A 24,248-nucleotide genomic window follows, 5' to 3' on the forward strand; every position below is an offset into this window, starting at 1 on the left:
ACATACAGGAAACTCAGCTTCAATCACACAATCCATACGACAATCAACTTCCCTACTCAAAGATGCCTTTAACTGCAATGCTGGTGTAGGTTGAATCTCTTGAAAAATTTCTTCTGCACAAATGCCACTTTGTATAAGTAATTTCATACTGTTAGGGCCAGAAAAATAAAGAAAGACTAACTAGTTGCAGATGGCCAGTTTTAAAGTAGGGTTGATGAAGTCTCTACACACTATGAAGATGAGTTAATTATTTCTGCAAAACAAAAAGATCAGCATGGGAACTGGAGAGCCAGTCTGCCACAAGGAACAAGACTTGTTTTTTCCATATCCAACCTGAGCACTCTACCTACTGTATTGCCCTACCAGCTCTATCGATAAATTTGCTATACACTATGCCAAGCTGTAAGAAGATCTGTTGTGAAAGGGTAGTAGCCCTAACCTCCAAACGCCAGACTTTTGTCTACTTGAAATTCCCCTGCAATTCAGACTGGATACACTCTTTTTAAAACTTCCTCCAAACATTGCTTTAAAGAGCAAAAGTTGTTCTATGTATCTGTTTTAATTATATCTGCATTAACTTCCAAAGAAATACTGCAAGCCCATGGATTGTTTTTAAGAGGCACTCTTGTAGCTTGGAGTCCTTCAAGCAGGTGCTCAGCCCCAGCAAGCGTCACAGCACAGACCCTGTTCCAGCTATGCTGTTCACGCAGCACCGAAGACCGATTCCCAGTTCTAAGGTTATTTGTGACCTTCGGTAAACCACAGAGGAGCCACGCTCAAAGTTGCAAGGCCCGAAAGTGCTCTGTTACCCCTCCAAAAAGAAAGAAAGAAACAAACAAAAAAGCCAGCACATTAGCCATCAGGCTGTAAATAAGGCGGACAGAAAGAACAGGGTGCCGGCCTCAGCCTGTGCTGCCTTCCCCTGCCGGTCGGCCCGCAGCAGGGTGCCCGTGGGCGCCAGCGAGGCCTCCATGGCCTCGGCCCCCCTACCCCTACCCCTACCCCAGCCGCTCTAAGGCCACCAAGCAGCCTTACAGCCAGGCGCAGGCAACTGCAGTGCCACAGGCCTTGTAAGTACCCGCAGGTAACTGAACAGGCGTGCATGAGCAAGTGCACATGACTGCGGCGCTACCAGCGTCCCGCCTGGCGCACCCCGGGGCAGAGGCCTCCCCCCGCGCCCCCTGGGGCGGCACCGCCGCGGGACCGCTCGCCGCGCCGCTCCGCGGGGTGGGGGTAGGCGCCGTGCCCGGTCCTGGGGCGCGCTGCAGCGGCCCGGCCCACCGCCGTGGGCTCGCTTCAGTTGAAGTTGTGCTTGTGCGTAGCGCGCTGCGTGTTTAAGCACCGTTGGAAGAGGCAGAACAAAGAAAAGCATGACAGCTTTATTATTGCTGATAGTTCGGTAGCAAACAACCTGGTTAGCGGCAGCTATCAGCCAAAGCCCGGCGGGGCGGAGCCGCTTGGGTCGGGCTCTGTTGGCTGCGCCCGCCTTCGTGAGACAGCGGACCAGGGCTCCGGGCCGGGCGCGGGAGCGGCTGCCTGCACCCTGTCAGCAGGGCCCCAGCCCCGGCCCCCGACCCTGGCCGTGAGCCCGCCGGGGAGAGCTCAGATGTAGGCGTGGGGCGGCCCGGGGGGCGCGGCGATGGGCAGAAGGCGCGGGGGGGACACTGGGGAAATCGCGGCTCCCGCTGGGGATGGCGAGAGGCGCCGCCGCCCGCCCGCGCCCCTCAGGCGGCGCAGGGCCGTGCCGGGCCGTGCCGTGCCGGCCCACGCTGGACCGCGGCGCCGCCTATGGGGCGGCGGGCGCTGCTACAAGAGGGGCGAGCGGTGCGGAGCGGCCTGGCAGGGCAGGCGGCCGGGCCGGGCGCCATGGCGGAGGGGCGGAGCGACGCGCGGAGGGTGCTGGAGCTGAAGGAGCGGCTGGGCAGCGGGCAGGAGCCCGCGGAGGTACCGGCGCTGCGGCCGTGCAGGGGAGGCAGAGGTTCCCCGGCGGGCGCCAGGAGGCTGCCCCGGTCTCTTTACGTATACTGTATATGTTTACACGCGTACATGTAGCGCATCGGCGGTGTGAGTGGCTCTGGGTGGGGCGGAGCCCTGCGGTGGGGCCGGCCGAGGCCGCTGGTCCTCGCCGCGCTGACGGGCTGCGGGTCGCGCTGTCCCGGCCCTGCTGCCCCGCCTCGGCGCTGGCTGCCGGCGCCGCCGAGCAGGGCCGGGGACGGAGCAGGGCCGGCTGGGCTGCCGAGGGGAGCGTGTGTGTGAGGTTCTGGCCCTGGGCCTCCGTTCCTCCCTCCCTTGCCACGACCAGGAGGGCAGCGTGGCAGTTGGGTCACAGGTGGTTATGTCCTGGGTAGGTAGGGAGGGGGTTACAGCTTTGGGTGGGTGGCCAGGAGGCCCTGTGTGCAGCCGGGTGAGGAGAAGGGCAACCAAAGCTGGGTGTCATGACCCTGCCTCTGACAGGTATTGCTGGCTATGGGAGATCTTGTCGGCCTGGCCAGAAGCTCAAAACACAGCAGCCGGGGTGCTAATTTCTGTGTTCATAAGAGCTTTTCTTGGTGAAATAGGTGTTTCTCCTCTGTTTCAACAGCATGCAGCAAGAAGAGTGGGAGTTGTGTTGCTACTCCTGGTGCAAAAAGAGCAAAGCTGCCCTTATCTGTGAAAGAAATTAACCTCTGCAGGATATTGGGGCTGCTCAGTAGCTGCAAGGACTAGATAAGGAATACTTGAAGCAAGCAGCTATCAGTGGGGAGATGGATCATAGCAGCCTACAGAAGCTGTGCTTGATGTTCCCTAGGTACTGAGAGGCAGGTGGGGATATAAGCACGGGCCCCAGAGTGGAGGGGGTAGGAAGAAGGCACAGCTCTGTTCTCTGAACAGCAGCCTGGACTCTGAAGGACAGGGAAGCAAAGCAGTATGTGCCAAGTTGGCTTCAGTGTTTTATGAAGTAATAAATCACATTTGACTGAAGAAGGCATATTCAAAAGGATGGGGTTTTCTTTTGAGGGTGGCATTCAGCTTGAAAGTACAGAATGCATTTGCCATGATTTAAATCTTGACGCAAGTTTGTGGAAGTATGGGGGACAATAAAATTTAATCTGCATTGTATTTGGTGGTTAACGAACATGAAAAGCTTAGTTATCATTCGTATCTACTGTGTGTTTTCGAAGTGTGTCTGTATATATGCATATATAGGAAATACTGATTTTCTTAGCCAATAATGGGTTTATCTTCCTGAGTGCCAGTGTGGTAAGCTGTATCTGTCCAAAAGGCAAATATCTGTGCCGGTGTTGCAGATGTTTTAATCTGCAGTTCAATGAGCCTAGGGTTTCTTCTTGTGCTACAGAAGTCATCAGATAATATAATCTTCAAATATTTTAATACTTGGGGTTGGTGTTGATACGCTATTCTGAACAAGACATTGAAAGGGAAAAGAAAGAAACAATTCTAGAGGTAGTTAATTCTTAAGTGATTCCAAAATACATTCAACTCTAGCAAAAACATGTAAATAGTCCTGGCAGATTTGATTTCATTAAGGGAGGAGATGGCACGGTTTTTATGTGGCGTGACTGCAAGCAGGTGCTGCACAAAATGGGACTAATGGTGGTGCTGCAGCACTTCTGCTGTCCCTGGTATAACTGTGTCTAGTGAAGTAGAAGTGTTTGTGGATAACAGGGGCTTCAGGAGTGGTAGGGGGAATGAGAAACTGATAGCCATAAATTGGTAGTCGTGAAGTGCACTGCTAATTAAAGGTAACTCCACTAACAGAAAATACGAGGTTATCATGTTTAAAGGCAAAAAGGGAAGTTATTATTCTTGCCACATACATAAAAATCAATATCACAGGTGGGTATATAGGTAAGCATAGGTGTTGTCAAATATTTCTGTCCCATACTTGAGAACAGTATTTGTCTTGGCACTTTTTAATAATTGCTAAATAACTTTGTGATAGTAACCAGGGAAGATGCAGAACATTGATTGTTCATGTCAAAAGCTTATTAATGTGCAAGGCTTGATAGCCACCCTATTGATTTTTCAGGGAATTGACCAAAGAATGGACAGAACTAATGATTTAGGTATTGAATGATGCTCAAGGTACTAGGGGAGTTCAGCAGGACAGGAAGAAAAGTACTGTCCTGTTGTTCATACAGGTAAATGAAATAGCCTTCATTGACATTGATCATGAAGGAATGTGTTGAGCAGCTGCATGGTGTTGCATATAATATGTAACTGATGCAGAATTAAAGGAGGGTGCCATGGTCCTTGCCACTCAATGAGACTGTGTAGATATGTACTGCCGAATTTATCTCAAATAATATTCAGCTGATGCTGTCATAAACATACGCAAGACTTAAGGCATTTGACTTGCCTCTGTATGATGCTGATTACACTAGCTGTGTTATGGACCTGATGCAATACAATAAATGGATTTCCATTGCACTTGCCAAAAATAAGTGCCAGAACTCAACAGAAAACAATGTTGACTTGTGGTTTTCGTTGTGGATTTGTGGTGGGGTTTTTTTTGAGGGTGAGGGGCAAGTATGCACCTGTCCTTGACATGATGGTACTCAAATCTTTCTTAATTTAGAAGACAGTAAGCATTTTGGTGAAATGTTAAAAATACTAAAGTAATTTGTGTCGAATGAAGGGGGACTCTTCTAGAAACCAACTTTGATCATGTGCTAGTCTACATTCATTTGAACAACATGCATTTTAACATGGCTCAGTGGAAAGTCACAGCTAGGAGCTATGAATATAGGTCACTCAGGATGGGAGACTGTATTTTGGAAAGCATAGACTCAGAAAATGATTTGGAGCTCTGCTGTATTACCAGTTGAGCATGAAATTGTAGTACAATGCAGTGGCTTACGGAATAAACGCTATCTTTGGGTAGCTTAGCAGGGTTATGTTATTACTGCTATATAGTATTAGAGGGACAATTACAGCAGTATTATGTCCTGTTCTGGGGACTGTTTTTAAAAGCAATACTGCCAAGCTGGAAAGATAATAAGACAGCCAGAGAATGCCTATAGCTCTGACTAGCATAACTTACTGAAACTAAAGAACCAAGGTGAAGCGTGGAATTAGTGTTTACACTTCTGTGTTATAAAGGATGTTTGTAAAAAAAAATTACAAAAAGATTTTTAGATTTAGATTTGCTAACTAAAAAAGTTAGCAAGAAGAGATTGTTAGATTCAATAGCTTAAAACAAAACAATATTTTTTTTTAATCAAACAGTTGTTTGCTTTTTTTTACTGAGGTCACAGGAATGACTTGCTTGGGAATGCACTGGGTTTTTCTAATGTGTTGTCTTAAAAGTCTGGGTGCTCTTTCAGATGAAGTGTCTCCTCAGCTGAATGTTATGGACTTTGTGAAATTGCATGGGCTGTGTCATAGAAGAGAATGAACTAAATATTATAGGTATCCCTTTGAGAGAGAGGTGCAGCTGGTGAGCAAGGAGGGAGGGAGACAAAGCAGGAAAGAGTTACTGTGGTGAACTGTTGAGTCAGTCCCTTGACACAGATGGCCTAGGGACCTGTTAACAAGTCCTGTCCTTCCTGAGGGTCCAGGCTCAGCCAGGAAAAATGAGGAGACTGTACAACACTTGTGTAAGGGATGATGGAGCAACATTTATGCAGTGAGAAGAGACCAAACTCTGTGTACCTGACATCTGTTGTGATCATCAGTTTATGGTCGGTTTTGACTCTGGAAAATCTGTTTGCTTACATGCTTCTTACCCATTGCTCATTACCCTTGCCCTCTGTTTTCCAAATGCCTGCCTACTTTCCATCCTCCCCTTCATCTTGGCTTGCTCTTACTCCTATTGTCACCTTTGCTTTTGTCTCAGTTATGTGTATGCCAGCTCTCAGTCTGTCCATAAAGCTCTGCTTATGTTGCATGAAGGCCTGTGTCTTGGGCTTGCTTGGAATGTCATTTATTGGAAAAAAACAGTCCTAAAGGCTTTGGATTGTTTTTTGGTAATCAGCATTTAGGAATTTTGTAGAATGGTTCGGGAATTGTGTATAGAGGTAACTTTTTTTATGTTCTTCATAATTTTTCTGTGAAGTTTACCATCTCTTTTAAAGTCAATAGAGTTGTTCCATGAGGGTATACCTGATAGTGGTATGCAAGGTAAAATTGTTTGAAAACCCGTGGAGGGTTACATATGTATTGTGTGTATATGGAAGAACTTGAGAAAAAATTACTGGGCACAGTCCAGTGAGATAAGAGCCCAGATGAACTACAGATGCTATGGTGAAAGATATGGGTAGAGCAAGGCACCTCAGTAGTCAACCTTCATTCTGTTTTTGGAGGCCTGCTTAGAACAGACTTCAAACAAATTATTCTTTTTGCCTTCTTTTATGCGATAATAGTGGTGCACCATATAAATGTCACGACATCGACATTTGTGTTTCTAACAAGCTTTTGTTTCAGTGACAGGCTTTCCTGTGACTTGTGCTTCATAGTATACCTTTCTGTGGCCTTCGCCGAAGTCTGATAGATACTGGAGCTTGGTATTTGTGATTTAAAAAGCAAATGGCCCCTCCTCATCTTTGACAGAGAAATCAGAACTCTTTAGCAAACAGGATAAATGCAAAGTCTCTCTGCTGTTACTGACTGCCACAACTTAAATTTACTTGTTCCTTGATTGTGTCTGTAAGTAAGTTTGGTTCTAAATGCTAAGGTCTGAGATGGGTGATTCCTACCGGCAGGCTGGATGCTGCCATTAACGTTGGCCAAGCAAATGAAGCTCACTCTCCTTTCCTAGTTCTGTACATACAAAGCTGCTGGTCTTACTGCAGCCTGAGCTGTTCCTTGGTATCAAGAGATCAGGATCACTTCTCCTAAAAGGCTTGTCAGAGTGGTTGATCAATGATTTTTATTTTCTTTTTAATGAAACCTTATTCTTTGTCTTAATTTGCTAAATGTGATACACTGTCCATTTGCTTTCTTCAAATATGTGGTCTTTGATTTAGAAAACTTTGAAAGCTGTGCTTTTCATTGAAATGTGTTGACTGCTTTTGGACATTCTTGCCATCTGGGTACTCTTGTAATTTAGCCTTTTGGTTTGAAGTTGTCTGAACAGTAATTGCTTGCTTCCTGAATCTGTTCTTCCGAAATGAACTTGGCTTTATGAATTAACTTAGGCCAAAACCCAATCAAGAGGAAACACTCAACCCCCCCCATTCTCTTTGTAGCTTGATGAAAACATCTTTTAATATTCTCAAACATATAGGTTTGTCTTTGGCCTATGGGATTTATTCCCAGTGGTTTGCACAGTATCTAGTCATCCTATATAGCTTACTATAATCTTTCAGCAAGAAGTTACTTTTTCATTGCAAAATAAGTTAATAGGGATATATAATTTTTTAAATAAAGAAAAATAAAATTAACCTGATAGTGATAACATAGTTTATAATGCTTGTGATTAACATTGTAAGCATTTTTTTTTTCTTCTAGTTAAGCATCTTTGCAATGTATTTTTTTCCTTGTTGGGATTATTTAGAAAGTCTTCAGTTCACAAAATATATACAGCCTACAGCTGTGAAGCATCTGGAAAAAGTTAAATGTTAAGCTTGTATTCTTCTCAGAAGGAAGAGTAGTTCTTTTGAGATACAAAATTGTTTTTCATTTCACTGCATATATTCTTAATGCAACTTTTTGGCTCAGGGAGTATCTTGCTCTTAAATAGGGGGTAAGTGGAACTTATGGTTTTCATACTGGTTCCAAAATTTTGGTTTGGAATTTTTTGTAGGTATCCTGCCATCTTGTAGTTACCTAAACTTTTGGGGAGTGAGGTGATTTGTTACCTCTGGTCTTAGGTGTATGCCTTGCTTTTACAGATTTTTCTCATGTTTTCCCAGGCTGTGAAACATTTCTCCTGTACTTGTCTAGGTCTCAGAAACACTGTTGCAAGGTGGATGATTTACAGGAAGAACTGCATGCCAGGCATGTAGATAGAGCCCGCTGTACACAGCGTCAAGTGTGAGATTCCACTAGTAATGCATTATAGGAACAATGAAACTGGAACAACAGTGGAGAAAAATATCCCCCCCAGTGCAATTTGTAAATTGTTTCAAGCTTGCTGCTCGCTTATTTTAGTATCTCTTTCACTTCTTGCAACACCATTTCAGTAGCATTATCTAATATCATAAATGCTAGTCCATCAGTTATCTGAATTAGCATAGCTGTTGTTACAGTTAGAAAGTTTCTGGGTAGTCTGTTTTGCATTCCTGCAGGTTCCTGCCATTGCATTTAGAAGTGCCAATGATCTGAAAAGCTTGACTTGCATTCCAGCTTTGTGAAAGCCCTATGAAGTGTTCTTACTTCAGTTGCACATTAATTCTTTATTTACATAAAATAGCTTTGTGGAAGTTTGTGAAAGATATGGCACGTTGCTTGCATGTGGTCACCTGCAAGCCTCTGGGGTGCTGTATAGCCATTGCCAAAGAAATTTATACTCATTACAAATGAGAGTTGTGTTATCAAAACACTTATCATAGGGAGATGAGCATTTTGTATTGAAAATTTTTTTCTGGCTCTGATGGAAATGTTGAGTTTTGTAACAGGTGTATGCTTTGTCAGTGTGAAACGAAACAGCTGTTCTAGCTTGAGCTTGTTTTGTTAATGTACAAATTGCAGTTAAGTTTTCAAAACCTTATTTTTTTTCTGAACTGGGCTCCCACCAGCTTTATTGATGTTTCTTGGCCTGGGCTGATGGAGTGGTGCTGCTGTCTGGGAGGCCTGCTGGAGGACTTGCTGATTTGTGTGGTGGTTCTGCGTGATGTGGCTTTTCCATTGGCTCAGTGACAAATGAGGGTCACTGCTACACAAGGAGTATGGGCATATATATATATATATAAAACCTGTACTACTGTATTCTTGATCTTTAATGTTATCTGTGTAGTGGTAAATCCATACCTACTGGATTTTCTGGTGTTACTGAAATTGGGAGGCTGGCAGAACTGCACTGGTTCACAGCACAGACTTTAAGCACAGCCTGGATGGGCAGTAAAGGAGTACTTACATTTTCCTGGAGTTACTGGATATTCCTCTTAAAACTATTGAGTATTTTTAGATTAAATGTGAATGAGGATGAGAAAAGCAGAATAGAATTTAGGAAGACTTGTTTTAAAAATATAATCTAATGTTTCCTTCCAGATTATAAAAACACTTAAGGTACTACAGGATTTGGATATGTCACTGGATATTCTAGTGGTAAGTGACCAAAAATACATTCAACTCTTCCGTAGTGAATTACTGTGTAAATGTCAGGGGTCTCCAATCACAGAAGCAGTGAACATGTTGCATTTTGTTATTTTGAGTCTTAATCATGATTCATTTAGAGTTATGTACAAGGAACCATGGAACCTTTTCCAAAAGCCAGCTGGAAGCTGGGCATAGAACTTGACAAACACAGTATTATGCCAACAATGATAGTACTGAGCAGGAATCTGAGCATATAGAGAGTACTTTGCTAGTCAGGGTTGGTTTGTTCTCACTGTAGAACTATTTTCCAGTCAATGCTTAAGTCAAAGCAAATATGAGTGAACCATTCTTTAGGTCAGTTGTCTAAATCTAGCTTTTATTAGCAGCTTGAAGTTACTTTCATTTAAAGAGTAGTTTCCCAAGTAAGGATGCTTGTGACTTGGACCCTTACCAAACCTGCATCCTATCAAATCTTACATTAGAAATTCTTACCATGGTCTCTGAAGCGTCTAGTTAATATGAGCAACGTGTCTGTATTTTGGGAAGAAGAAAAATGTGGGTTTTGTGAGAGAGTTCTTTGAAGAAGAAGAGAAAAATATGGTAATTAAAGCAATTGGCTGGCCTATTCAGGCAAAAGCATTTACCTGCCTAAACATGGGTAGACTTCTACTGGAATACAGTAATATTTATGTATTCTTATTGGAAAACAAAATAATCTTACATTGCAGTTAGTCGTTTAAAATGACAAAGTGCTTCTGCAGGCAATTCCTGTTTCCAGCAAACTTGTGTGTCTTATGTGACAGACTTTGATGGAAAACTTCAAGTCAAATAGAGGAGAGAGATGTCTTACAACTGAGGACTCCACATATTTTTTTAACACATTTGAAGAACATAAGGAACTTATGTTTTTTCTTGCATCTCTTTGCAATACACTAACCTACCAAACCATTACTGCTCAAATTATATAGAAGCTATATATCCTTAAAATGAATTTAAGGAAGACCTTTCTAAGCTGTGAGCTGATTATGTGGGAATACCATGCGTATAGCTCTAGCTCAGACTTCACAGAAATATCATTTCACTAGTTAGCAGGAACATTAAGAGGCTGCTGCTAACCTGGTGAATTCCAGGTTTTGTGTGCATCTTAAAACTGAGAGTTTGTGAATCGGAGATACCAATAAGACAGGATTAAAAAAGTCACCTGTGATTCTCTGTACACTCAATGTCTGCGAGATTAAGTGCTTAAGTAACGTAAAACTCACTAGAGCAAGACTTGAAGGCACAATGGTAATGTGAAAATATTTGTACTGGGGGAAAACAGAAAACGACGGATTTTAAATGTCAAGAGGGTTTTTTTGCTTCCTGTGCTGAAACTGAGTTTAGTCATGAACTCTGCTCCTCAGACCCTCTACTGCTCCTGGTTGAGATGCATTTTTGATTAAAATATGTATATTGCATGTGGTCCCTAACATGCTAAAATGTACCTGCATAAGCCTAAAAGGAATTTGAATTGATTACTCTAATTCACTGGAGCAATATGCATTTTGTGGGCGTAAGCGTCTGAGCCAAGTGAAATTCCTGAAACACATACATTTAATGGAGGAAAATGACTTCTCTTAGTTTTGTGAATTAAGACTTCATTTTGTTCCCCATATTTGGTTATAAATACCTACCTTTCCTTCAGTTCTGTCCACAGTATAAAGCGTGCATTTATTTCTTCAGCTGCTGTAGGACTGCTCTGACTACTACACTAATACTGTTTGTAGCAGTTTTAGAGAAGGTTGTATTTGGGATGTTAGTCATGATTTATTCTGTACATCTCTCTTGCACTGTCTTCAACAGGAAACTGGCATAGGCAAAACAGTTAATGGCTTTAGGAAACATGCCACTGCTGGGAATGCAGCTAAAACCCTGGTAAAACAATGGAAAAAACTTACTCATCCAGAAAGTAAGAGGTAAGTATGAACTAACTTCTAGAAAAAAGTTAATTATACGGCAGTGTAACTTCATAAAACACAAACTGGAAAGCTTAGGAAAGTGTTTAGAATGACAAATGTGCATTAGGGCAAATGCATAAATTGTGTGGAAGAAATGAGTCTGTCTTTTATAAAATACCAAAACAAATCAGAGCAACCAGTATTGGTTGGTTAGCCAGCCAGCACTCAGACTTTAGCTATATTTTTTCTGACTGGCACAGTTCTTGGTTCCCAGCTGGTGCAAGCAGGACTAAGCCGATGACTGGGCACTGCTCCCCACTTCAGGGAAGTGGGAAGCTTGCTCTTTCTTCCCAGTGGTCGTAGTGAAATGAGGCAGCTCTCCAGTGATTTGGTTGTATTGAGGACTTTCCTGTAATGTTCTTGTAGACTGAGAGGGGCTTCCCATGTTGGGGAAGTCACACTGAAGAGATGCAAAGCAGTCACCACTGCTGTGGCTGGGCGGACTGTGCTTTAGGCGTTATGCAGACCTCTGGCAATTTGAGGCAGTTAAGATGAGGAAGCCAAAGGTTTAGATTGATTAAATTGTATGTTTTTAAATCTGAAGTTGTTCAAACAATAGAAAAGTGCAATACCAGAATCCATGATAAGCAAAGCATAAAGGTTGACCTGTTGTAATCTGTATCACCTACAGAGCACGTCAAAATTCTGTCTCCTAGTTATCTCAAGTACCATGTCTGTATTATAAAGCATGCAGGGAAACTTGGGTAAAAAGTGGCGTCCAACATGTTATAAGCAAATAGTACTGTCGGGTATGTTTTCCTACTGATGGTTATGTCCCTACTCCCCACTTGTCTTGCTGTCAATTCTTGTAGCAGTATTTAGTGGTGCTGGACCCAGTAGCTGTTTGTCTAGGGTTCTCTAGCGGTAATGGAAGAATAAGAGCACAACTCTGGGTCTTGTGAAATTATGACATGTGGTGTGATTTTAGTGCTTTTAGTTTTACTAATACGGGTAAAACTAAAAAAGTATGGATGCGATTTATTTTTATGTTGCAGTAGTCACAGAGGAAGAAAGCAAAATTTTGAAAAAGAAAAAGATGAGACAAAATCTTCCATTTCCAAGATGAAGCCTTCGGAGAAGTCCAAAGCATCTGTACTGGCCTCCAGAAGTTCTGGTAGCACTCCTGCTTCTAAAAAGTTGAATAAGTGGCATACTTGCGAAAAGGCCCACCAAAGTAGAGATTCTGAGTCTCAAAAAGAATGTGACAATAAAGAATGTAGCAGCAGTGGTTCTCAGCGTGCTTCCCAGGGTACCAATCCTCAAGCTAAAGAAAGTGAATTCAAAGAGAGAACCTCTGTGGACAGCAAGAAAGTTTCAGAAGAGCAGTGTTCCTCTGTAGCTAATAAAGACTTATCATCCCTGAAGGAAAAGCCTAGTAAGGATACTTCCAAGCAGAGAAGTCCTAAGCATGTGAAGAAACCAAAACAAAAACTTGTCATAAAAAGCAAAGCCAAATTACCTAGTGATGAGGAATTTGAGCCCCCGGCTATGTCTTTTGAATCTTATCTTAACTATGATCAGGTTCCCAAAAAAAGAAAGAGGAAGGCCAGTTCTACAGGTGAACGGCCAAAGAAATGCAGTGAACAGAAGAACAACTTACTACCACAAAAGACTTCAAAATTTTCTCATGCAAAAGGAGGAGAGGAAGATGTAAAAAGCCATGAGGGTGATCGATCAGAAACTCCCAATAAAAAGGTAAACCATGGCATGGTTGAGATAATAGCAAATAAACTGCAGATAAGTGCTTCGGACTCTTATTTTCCAGTGAAGTTAATCTCTGGTTATTTTAAGCAACAGACTGCACGGCTCTGACACACCAGCTGCATTACAATTGCTAATAATTGCAGTAACTGGGACAAAAAAAATGATTGTTTATTGCAAACTGGCAGCTTACAATTGACTTGTCTTGGTTTATTAGGATAATTTCCAATATGGAAATACTCTTTGATCCATATCATCTAATCTGCTTTTTACCTCCAAAGTAAAGGTACCTTTGGAAGGATGTTCCCTTCGGTTCTTGAGCGGCCTGGCTTGTGACTGTAGCAGCTGTTTTATGTATAGCATAGTCACTTTGTCAGATGCTGTGGTTCTTTAATAGTGAACATTAAGGTCTGAAGTGGAACTAAACTTTCTTCTTTTAATGCATTGAAATAAACCACGGTATTGCATATAAAAATAGCTTATACATGTTTGTATGTGGACTACCCTAGTTCCTTGAAGTGGAACAAACTTAAGGAGCTCCTCTGAGCCAAGGTAGATCTAAACATGTTAATTAGACCGTTTACACAAAAGCTTTTGTGCACTGGGAATTACAGGTCTCTCCAGTCTTTTATCTTTACTGTGATGTGAAAGCTCCAGGCTTTACTTGTTGTGGAAGATCTACAATCTGAATGTGGCATCTTCTGTCTCAAATGGAGTAACATTAATGTAGAGGCTTGTATATAATACTCTAGCATAAACTGAGAAAAAATCTCAGATGTTCAAGCAGTCATGAAAAGTTAGAAAGATACTGAAATGAAGTTCAGGGAGACACAAGTTTTGGGCTGTAAGTGCCTGGCTTATAACTGGAGAACACCTAAGACCCAATTTAGATGTTGGACATAATGCTGAGCATTTGCAGGGACCTGTATTTACCAGACTGCTGGATCTTTAAATCTCTTTTTAAGGGGTTAGCTGTGAAAGTTTAAGCTACATGTGTTACCTAGCACAATATAGGAGACTTGATAGGACAAGCTGTTTCTTGTCTTTCAGGATGGCATTTAGTTTGCTTTTAAACATGTAATTGGTTTTGTCATCTTGCAGTTTTGTCTCATTCACTGCATACTTCTAACCTCAATAGTGATTGATGTGAAAGCCTGTTAGTTGAACACATCTACTTTATTCTTTCACCTCTTCTTGTGCACCGATCACAGATACCCCACTGAGTTCCTTTTGTGATGTAGTCTTGGTAAGGTATGAAAGGGTATGCTGGAAAGTAATCCAGTGAATAAATTTCGGTGCAGAAAACCAGTAATTCCAGTTATCCTGGTTTACTTTAGGGTTTGCTTAAGGGTGGTTATTTTTGTAGCTTATCTTAAGCCTCAGTAAACCCAAATTTGTAATGTTGAAGCAATGTTTCCTTGACTGTGCACAGGCCAAGGTTGCATCCCTCCAAGATCTCCTTAATACTCCATTGCCTAAATTTCTGACGGGCATCTCGGTCTCATCTGCCTCATATGCTGCAGACTTTGAAGGTAAGTAGTATGCAAGGCTGATATATGTGGAATAATGCAGGTTTTCATTTCTGTGTGGAGATGTCTTTATCCACTTTGCTGATAAACTGTATTAGCTCATCTGTCAGTGCAAAGAAATGCCTCACCTTCAGCTACAACATGATTTCCACAGATAAAGTGGAGGGAGTTAGAAAGGCTTCCCTCTTACGGCTTGCAGAATGAAGAAATACGTGGAAGGTTACCACAGATGTAGAGAAAGCATAGATCAGGTGGTACTTCTACAGGCTCTATTTATCTTTACTTCTGTCTATACCTTGTAGCAGGTAAAACCTTAGTAAAAATTATCTTAGGTGAAACAAATACAGGAGGCACTAGGCCTAGCTTTGGCATAGGAAATTGCTAGCATCTTTATAGGTAGATGACAAAGTGCCAGTGATTTTTCCCTAGCAGCTTTTGTGAGGTTTCGGTGGCTTCGTATGAATCTGGTCTTGAAGCATCACTGCTGTTGAGGCTTCTGGCTTCTCCAGGATAACTCGGGAAGATCAATAGTGTGCTGTAGACTGGTAACAGAGTAATCTAGATGTGAATACAGCTCATGTAAGGCTGGTTTGAGTTGGTGCAGCTCGTTTGGAATGTGCATCCTGTCTTAGTGTTAGATGAATGATCTTCTGTAACATGTAATATCTGTAAGGGCCCCAAACTGTGATGCAGTAACTTTGTATTTCAAGAAAAATTAATATATATGTCCTACTAGCTGTGTTTCTCAAAGCTGAATGTTTAAAGCATTGTAAAATTTCAGGAGAGAGATTAAGCCTCGTCTGATGTTTTGTTCGCAGCTTCCCTAGCACCTGTTGTAGAAGCACCCCAGCAAGTCAGAGAGACAGTTCAATTCACAGGGCGGAGACTGAACTCTAAAATGCAAGTTTACTCTGGCTCTAAAACAGTCTGTCTTTCGAAGATGCTTACACTGTATGAACAGTGCATCCGTGTGCTTCAAAATAATATTGATTGTGAGTACTTCAAGTGATTTCTAGTAGGCTGTGCCTGAAAGTGTATCAGATTTCTTTTTTTTTTTTTTTTTTCTCTCCATGCCAGCAACTGGCTTACTAAAAGATATTGCCCCTCCTGACAAATGGTGACTCAGAGCAGGTTGAAAGGCGCCTTAAAAAAAAAAGGGATTTATGGCTGGCTAAAATGTAGTCTTGCTTTGAAAGCTTACCTTTTTATATTTTAAATAAAATTGGAACTTTATAATGTCCTATAAATTATAAACCCAAAAGCCTGCTGTGTGTGTTTTTTTTTTCTTCAGGATGTTTATTTGCATAAATTAGAATGAGTGATCAAGAAATCGTTTATTCCCTTGTGTGGGCAGAGAGGGGAGTGATGCACATAAGTAAAGTTGAGGCAATAGCTGTTCAAAGATGCTTTCTCTATCCTAAAATATAACTGCCAGTCAGTATGGAACTGCTGACTTAGATTTTCATAGCCTAACTCCAAAACATGTGTTCTGTTAGTGTTTACTGAAATTAACTTCCATTTTTATTTTTAAACTGTTTGAGTGGTGTTACCCACTGAGTAAAACGAGATACTGAAAGTACTGTCCTCTTTTTGTAGCGCTACATGAAGTAGGAGGTGTGCCATTTGAAATTCTTGAGCCTGTGCTAACACGTTGCACACCAGAGCAGTTGTTACGAATAGAGGAATGTAATCCGGTAAATCCTGCATTGTTAAATTGAGGGAACCACAGAGGAAATGAGGCCTCAGTTTCTACCTTCCTTGCACCCTTTTTGATAGATTCTCCATGGGGTACACTAGTTTTCTGTCTTGCATACTTTTTCTTTGAATTCAGCTGTCATTATCAAGCTTTCTTTTCTCAAGTGTACGGATTTAAAACATTTGGGAGAATTATTACTGATGACTAAGTGAAAGCCAGCATGGTTAGAAAAGTACTGTTTCTAAAAATAAGAATACAAAAAGAAAAACCCACAAACCACCACAGTATTTACTACTGAAATAGCCAGGAAAGTCATAATAGAACCAACTGTTTTAAAGTGACAAACTGTTAAGGCTGCAAAGCATACCAGTTGGGAAGTATCTGGGATGAGATTTCATATGTATGGCAGATTTCTTCTCTACACTCTTAGGACTTCAGCTCCATGATGCATTTGGAAAAGAGGTTCTGAGTGTGCAGTACTTCATAGTGCAAGTTAGCTATTTCTCTGCATGCCTAAAGTTGAGAGCTCATGTGGCCTGAGCCTGTGCTGGAAATGCAAGCCTGAACTGTAAGCATAGCTTATTAACTCAGCTATAGAGTTCTGCTATTTGAAGCTGTATAACTTCTAGACTGAAGTTGGTATCTCTGCGTGGTATTGCCATGCTCAGTGTTGGAAGCACCTCTGACACCATGTGTGGTGGGATTTGTTCTCTACCTTTCTCTACTGGGGGATTGGGCTTTGTCTACAGGCTCAGCTAACAGGTACTCTTGAAAATGTTACTTCTAAATCTTTGATTTAAGGTATCTTGTATTCAAATTAGACATTTACGGAAGAGTCTGACCACTTGTGGAAGAAACACTGCCAGAGAGATTTTAAAAAGGAGAGCCTCCTGGAATATGAGTCTTGGCGTGAAATGTACTTGAGACTATTTAATCAAAGAGAGGAAAAACTGAAGATGCTTACAAAAAATATTCTTTCAGCTCAGTCAGAGAAACCAAAAGGTAAAATCTGTGGTTTAGCTTTTCCACTTACAAAAACCCAGTCTCTTCTGCTATTCTTGACAGTTAATATGTAGAGTTTAGTGATTTGTTTGCACTAAGCACTAGTGCTGTACCTCTAGGAAAAGTCACGAAGAAAGAACACTGTTCCTTTTAATTTACAGTTGCTTAAAAAAGTACAATATGTCAACGCATCATACTTGCAGCATACAGTAGACAAATCTAAGCAACAATGCAGACTACAAATGTAATTACAAATACCAAAGTTAGTACAAAGAAATACTGTATGTAGCCTGTACATGATTTTTCATGGTTCAGATACTACTTTGGTACCAGATTCTGCTTTTCTGAATTTTTTTTTCCCAATTTAAACCTAGAAATTGCCACATAACAGTATTATCAACCAAGCTCTGAATATAAAGGGTAAAAAAAGTCATGTATCCTCTTCTCCTTCCTTCTGTATTAGGCAGGCAAGCAAAAATGGCTTACGTGACCAGTGCAGCAAAACCACCCAGGAACATTCGCCGACAGCAAGCCATCCATGGGACAGCAGGACCTGTCACTCAACCTCATTCAATAGAGAAGTACAAGTAAGTGTTCTATACTGTGCTTTTAACTTGAGTTTCCATGTCTTTGTCAGTACAAAAGCTTGCTGGCATAGTACTTCTAAGTTCTAAATATTGCTCTTTTGTTAAGCAACTAGTGGCTAGAAATGACTTGTTTTTTAAGTCTTATGTGCTCCTCTGCTGTGTATGCATTGTCATTGCACATTTCTCCAAAATGCTAGTGATGAATTCACCCTCCCAGCTGCAGAGTGAGTGGATGCTGTTTTTCTCCAGACTACACTAATGCTGCTTGACATCCTGGGGAGATTCCAGTGTTGATGTTTCGTGTTTATAAACCTGCCTAGTAGCCTCGCGTGTTCTTTCATGAAATCCTAGTTAGCTTCCTGGAGTGATACAGCTGACCAGAGGGAATCTCAGCAACTTTTAATATTCTTGACGTTTGGTTTCTGCTTTGGCAGCTTAAAGGAATGTCTAGAACAGTCAGTCTGTAGCAGTGCCAACACTGGAGGAACAGAAAACTAGAATTCCACAAATGTTTCCTTTGTACAGCACAAAGCCAAATTTTCTTTGTGATATCAAAGTTCAGTGTAGTTAAACAGCCATGAGAACCAAAGCTGAGATGTGATGTTTGCGCTACTGTTCCTGCCAGCCTAATGAACTCTCTTGTATCCAAGAGGGTGGCTGCAACAGGGAGACAAACCAGTTTTAGTACCAGCTTCTACCTCTTCTTCCCTTCTCAGTTACAAGCTGCTGTACTTCTTACTGTTTGAATATCTGTTTTTGTCTGAAAGAAAAATCAGCAATTTGATTCAGAAGCACCCCATGGGCTGACGAGTCCATGCACCAGCAGTTGGACCGTGAAAGCTATGAAAGTATTCATACTGCCTGAACGTGGGTATCTGAAGCTATGATGCTCACTTTGCTGTGGCTGCTGGCGAGCATGGTGCCCTCCCTTGTCTCCCCATTGCCTGTGGTTGTTTCTGTGGTGGCATAAGTGCTTTTCAGGTAGCGCGCTCAAAATTTTCCCTTTAGGGGAGTGGCAGGTGGAGCATTTTTCATTAATCTGAGTTAGGGAATAGTTATGCAGGATGACAAATATGTGAGTGGATAGTGACAGATAGCTGGGAAGAGGGAGGATAAAACTTAAGTTGTTGCGAACGTGATGCAAGACCAGGTTAGTATAGCTGAACACATCAGGAGAGTAATTGTATTTCTGTTATGATGCTGCGGTGCCTGCAGTTGTAGGCATATGAACTAGATAACTGAACCGACCTGGGTTTATTGCACTGGGGCTTGGGGGTGGGAGGGAGCTAAAAACCATAGGAAAGCATGTTTTCTGTGCATTTCAGGAGCTTGACTTAGCTGAGCATTTTTGCTTTGCTGCTCAAGATGGTGGTGGTATGGAGCAGGATTGACAGCCTGGATGTAGGAACTTCTTAAAACCAGCTTTCACACCAGATACGGTGTTTTATAACTGCACCTTTAGGTGATGAAGTTAGGAAGCTTCTTTCCATACTGTTGCTGTTTTCAATGAAAAGATAGTCCCCCACCAAGGCAGTAGCTTAAGACACTTTGAGTTAGGCTTTTATTTTCATTTGTGTTGTGGGAGGTGGAATCTGTGTTGTGACAAACCAGTCTTCCAGTTTAGGTGTTTCAAGTACAGTAGTGTAAATACCCTTTCTGCTCCAGTGATCTCGACCCGTAGCTGAATGATGTACTTAAAGCCCTGCATGTGTCTTTCTCAGGCATGATAAATTAAAAACTGCTGTTGTGTGAAAGAAGCTGTAAGAGGGTTGTTGCTTTGCCCTCTTCAGAAGCAAGAGTTTGTTTAGGCACGAGTTTAATTTCATTGCTTTGACCATGTCCTTTGAGAAACCTGTCAGTTTTGCAAGTTGTAGAATTTGTACAGCTGGAATCTTAACTTAAGCAGCTGGTCTTGCAGGAGCTAGAAAGTCTTATGGCAGATGTGCAGACCTCTAGCAGGCTGCTGTTTGCCATTCAGTGTGCAGTGGTATACGATAACTGGCAGCAGATGTCAGTGACTGGCTCTGAGGTGTACAAAGCTGCCCAGTTGCTGACACAATGTTGTGTTGGCTTAAATATTTTTAGCAGTAGGCATCAGCTCTGTATCTGCATCTGCTTTAGTCCTTGTCCTGTTGATTGAGGATTCCAACCTAATATTTAGTGTTGGTTGTTGTGCCATTCACTGGACACTTCTACTTAAAACAAACACAACAAAACCCAAATGCCAAACCAACTAATCAAATAGAAAACCCAAACAAACAAACCCCCCCCCCCACCCCCCCCACCCCCCCACCCCCCCCCCCCCCCAAAAAAAAAAACCCCAACCATGAAAGCTTGTCTAAATTTACTGTAATTTTCTGTCAGAGCTGGTTAGCAGTTCAGCTGCCTTCAAAGAGGAAAATAAAGAGCAAATTAAAGCACAGGACATCATGAATTACAATGGTATTGCTAAATGTTCTGATCTGTCACCATTTCTGATCATTTAAAGACAAATAAGATGCAACAAATCAAATAAATGGAAAATTTGTGCAAGACTAGAAATGGACTAGATGACCACCTAAGATCCTTTCTAACTTGAATTGTCCTATGATTTGTAAATGTGTTGTCTTAAGTGTTTGTAATCAGTTTTTATTTTTCAGAACTAGCCAGTGAGTAGTAGTAGTTTGACATCAAATGCCAGCCTTTTTTTATTTCCTTCTTTTAAAAGAAGAAAGATTCCAGAAAGCAGAGACAGAAATAACTCATCGAATCCGATCCCTGCTAGCAACAGTGGAAGCTCTAAATCAAGCATAATGACTCAAGATGGAAAGAAGCCTATCAAAAGTAAATGGAGTTGCCTGAGATTATAAAGATAATTGTTTTAACTTGCTGTCTAATCATATGCTTAGTTTTATGCTAATACCATTTTAAGTTACAGCTGTAATCCTAACTGGTCTTCTTATTTTGTTATTGAAGAAATTGCACCAATCATGAGGAAAACTTTGAAAGCACTGAAGATCAGAGCTGGACGACGATAAAATGAGGCTGCATATTCGAAGCTTACGTGACTATTTGTGTATCATGCTACAGCTAATGAAAGTAATGTTAATGTAAACTTTCTTCAGTTTGCCTTGGTTATGAAACACTGCATGGATGAATTACTTGCAATAAAAATTGAAACATCTGAGTCCTTTCATGCTGCTGTTCTTATTCATGAATGAGGAAAAAGTTGATACAAGGTCAGTACACTAATGACACATCAGTTTGTATGGACTCTTATAGATGCTGTTTTTATCAGTTTATGTATGCATCTGCATAAGCTTTCCATGAATGTACTTAAGCTGTAGGTGTATTTCTCCCCGGTTAAAGTTACCTTGTAGGAATAGCCACACGGTATACTTGGATACAATTGCAAAGAGGTCTTGGCCTCTCTTGCATGAAAGTGTTTTGGAAACTTTACTGTATTTGTTTCACTAAAGGTTTTCCTAGGAAGACTTTTATATTTTTAATATAAAAACATGATTTGGTTGTATTTTAGTTTTTCTTTGTTTCAAAACAGAAGACTCTGTATGAGACAGTCCTGGAGCTCACCTTCTGACCTCCTGGAAGTGGGCTCTGAAACATCTTTACTCTGGACACCATGTGCTTTTCAGCCCTCTTACTTAAGCAGTGAGTCTTTAAAGGAGAGGTAGGAGAAGACAATGTTTAAATTGCTTCTTTAAAGCAGGATTTGTATACTGCCAGGGTAAATGAGGTAGGTCGTGACAGTGAGTTAATGAAAAATCATTTGTTATTCAAGAGCTCAGTCTAGTTGGGACATTTTTTGTACAATAATTAAACCCAGACCTGTCATTGTGTGATACCATCTAAAGGCATAAAGTCCTTGTGTGGGAGATACTATTCTGAGAACAAGCAGAAGGGAGGGAAACCAAGAGTCGGTTTGATGCTATGGTCATCTTGTAGAACTCATGCAAAATAATACGTTTGAGTCTGGAAATGAGAAAACTCGTGCTATACTCTGATCAGCTGCTGTCTTCCTGTCATGAAGAAGCCTAGCTTACAACCTTGAATATGAGCCTTTTGTGTTCAAAGTGAAAAAGTTATTGCTCTTGAATAGCTGTCCTTTCAAGAGCTGGGGACTGCTGCAGTTTGGGGTTAGTCTTTGAATGGGCTTGCTTTTAGAAATGAGGTACTTACTGTAGTTGCTTCATCTAAACTAGTTCACTTGTGTGAATTTTAAGTCTGACTTTGCCTTGAAGGCATGGCTTTCAAATTGGAGGGATTCTTCCCTATAAACTGCACGCAGTAGCTGCAAGTAGGTCTTGTTTCTTCCTTTATACTTCTGTAGGGTTTGGCATCTTAGAACCCCCGAAGCACAGGGTAAGGGTAAGTTAATAATGAAACCAGTTGCTGTCTCTTACTAAAAACACCGTATGTGTGAATCTCTTCACCATCCTATAAACTTTCGGGTAGATTACAAAAATACTGCTACTAAAAATGGCTTTTACAGTCAGGTAATGTAGTCGCTCACACATGACAGCTTGTGCAAATGCTCTGTTTATAGAGGGATTTCAAGTCAGCAGGTGTGCTACTGTTGTGTTTTTCCTCTGAGTTATAGTTGCACTAAAAAGAATGAAAGATGAAAAACAGGTGTGTTGACCTGGAAACTGTGGGGAGCTTTCCCTGTCTCTGGGATCAAAGCAAGCATTGACTGGTAGGAGAGGTGGTGCAGTGGCTGTCAGACATGTTTGTAAAGAACACTTCAAGGAGGAGCTATTCAGCACTTAAACCTGGCTGAGTGGGCAGCATGCCACCCTTTATCCATCAAAAAGCTCTGGTCGTCATATAGTTGCTAATCAGTTGGTGACAAAAGTTTAATTCAGCTGAAGGTTTGTATCAAGTGTAGTGTGAATTGTTCAATAATTCTGTTTTGCTAAATCAATTTTATTTGCTGTAGTTATGGACAGTATCCTTTTAGGCAAGAAAAGGCAAAGCCATAACTAAGTCTTCTGCTGGACTCTGGCGTTAGAGAACGTAGCTGTAACTATTCAGAGCTGCTACAGGTGACAGGAGCATCCCCTTGGGAGATTGAAGGATAAATAGTTGTTTTAACTAGTAGACTTGCATTGTTAATTAAAGTAGGAGATCACTCTCTTATCCTTGACACTGATGGCAGAACTCTACGGAAGGCAAATTTGACTTCAGTGTAAGTGCCTTTCATTGCCTTTTCTTGCTTTCTCTCACTCCAAAGCTATAAATGTATCTCTGGTAAGAGAGATGCAGCGGGTACCCATGGGATCAGATTGTTTTCCTGACAATTTCTACATTAGAAAATACTGGAGACAAGCAATCTTTTTACAATAAAGTAGTTGGTGCTACACACTAGATGAGGGTTTATCTTTCACTTCACATGTGCTGTGGTGAGCACCTAAACGCCCACCTGAGGCTGCAGTGTGTTAGGGTGCTCTGGGAATGCATCTCCCAGTTCATTTGTGAAGAGTCCTGCTTTTGTGGCTTGACAATGCTTCATGACACTGTTCAAAGCATATGTGGAGGTGAATTCAAAGCTTACTTCAAAAGCGTGCCCCTTTAATCTGAACTAGAATGCTAATGTAGATACTTCTGCAGTCTCTTGCCTTCCATCGTGTTACTGGAGTACAGTTACTCCAGTAAGGAGGAGCTCTTGCTAAGTCTTGTATGTTCTTGCCATCTGACATACCTTAACCATACATGGTTTTGGAGACCTGAGGCAGATCTCTTTCCTTGTGGTGGATGTGTGGGAAGACTTTTGGTTGGGTTTGCACTCCCCAGGCTGGCTGCCACATCCCTCTTCCTGATAAGTCCTGTATCCTCCTGGTGGAGAGCTCAGCCTGACTCAAGGCAGCTTGAAGGAGACCTGTGATTATTCTTAGGTAAGCGGCTGTTTTCATAGAAAGACTAGTAGTCATGAATGTCTGATAGCCTTTTCTATAGAAACACATTGCAGCTCCTAGTCCTGCCGAATCTCTGGAGCTTTTCTCTCCAGGTGGTGAGCAAGCTTCATGTCAATTTCTGTCAAATTAAGTAAGTAATAGGAGAAAAGTGTGGTCAGAAAAGGAAAACCCTGCTCTTGTGGAAAAGACCACAAATGGAGAATATTTGTTTTTTTTTCTTGAGCTGCCCATTTCATGCATAGAAACCACTTTCCACTTCCCGCCAATGTTTGTTTCATAGCATTCAGGAATGTTTTGCATCCTGTTCGTGGTTGAGTTCAAGAAAACTCTGCCTGATTGCTATCCCACTTAAAGATGTATGTTCTTGCCATCTAAACAGTCCCTGTGGCAGGAGAAGAAAACAGTTCTGGGTGAAGTGTTCTCCTTATGAGACCCTGCTCAGAAGGCATGTGACGTCCCAGGAGCTAAGCTCTTCTTGGGGACCATATATACATTCAAATGCTAGGTTATAGTCCTGAGCCAAAGCCAGAAAGGGGTTTTAGGGTTTAGCATGATCCTTCTGGAATAATTTGGAGACCTTGGTGAACTGCCTTATGCATAACTGTTGTCAGTTGTTGCTGCTC

General features: G+C 41.7%; 1 protein-coding gene across 1 annotated transcript; it reads left to right on the forward strand.

Annotated features, from left to right (window-relative positions):
- The first annotated feature begins 1,391 nt into the window (after window positions 1-1,391).
- On the forward strand, window positions 1,392-20,879 carry LOC101920121 (elongin-A-like). Its single transcript, XM_055810985.1, has 11 exons — window positions 1,392-1,944; window positions 9,154-9,210; window positions 11,044-11,156; window positions 12,194-12,893; window positions 14,332-14,431; window positions 15,247-15,420; window positions 16,025-16,122; window positions 16,946-17,126; window positions 17,590-17,713; window positions 20,421-20,536; window positions 20,669-20,879. Exons 1-11 carry the CDS (start codon window positions 1,789-1,791, stop codon window positions 20,728-20,730), a joined length of 1,881 nt encoding a protein of 626 aa, XP_055666960.1. The 5' UTR covers window positions 1,392-1,788; the 3' UTR covers window positions 20,731-20,879.
- The last annotated feature ends 3,369 nt before the right edge of the window (window positions 20,880-24,248 follow it).

The sequence above is a fragment of the Falco peregrinus genome, chromosome 7 (assembly GCF_023634155.1).
Source record: "Falco peregrinus isolate bFalPer1 chromosome 7, bFalPer1.pri, whole genome shotgun sequence".
In the NCBI taxonomy this organism is placed as follows: Eukaryota; Metazoa; Chordata; class Aves; order Falconiformes; family Falconidae; genus Falco; species Falco peregrinus.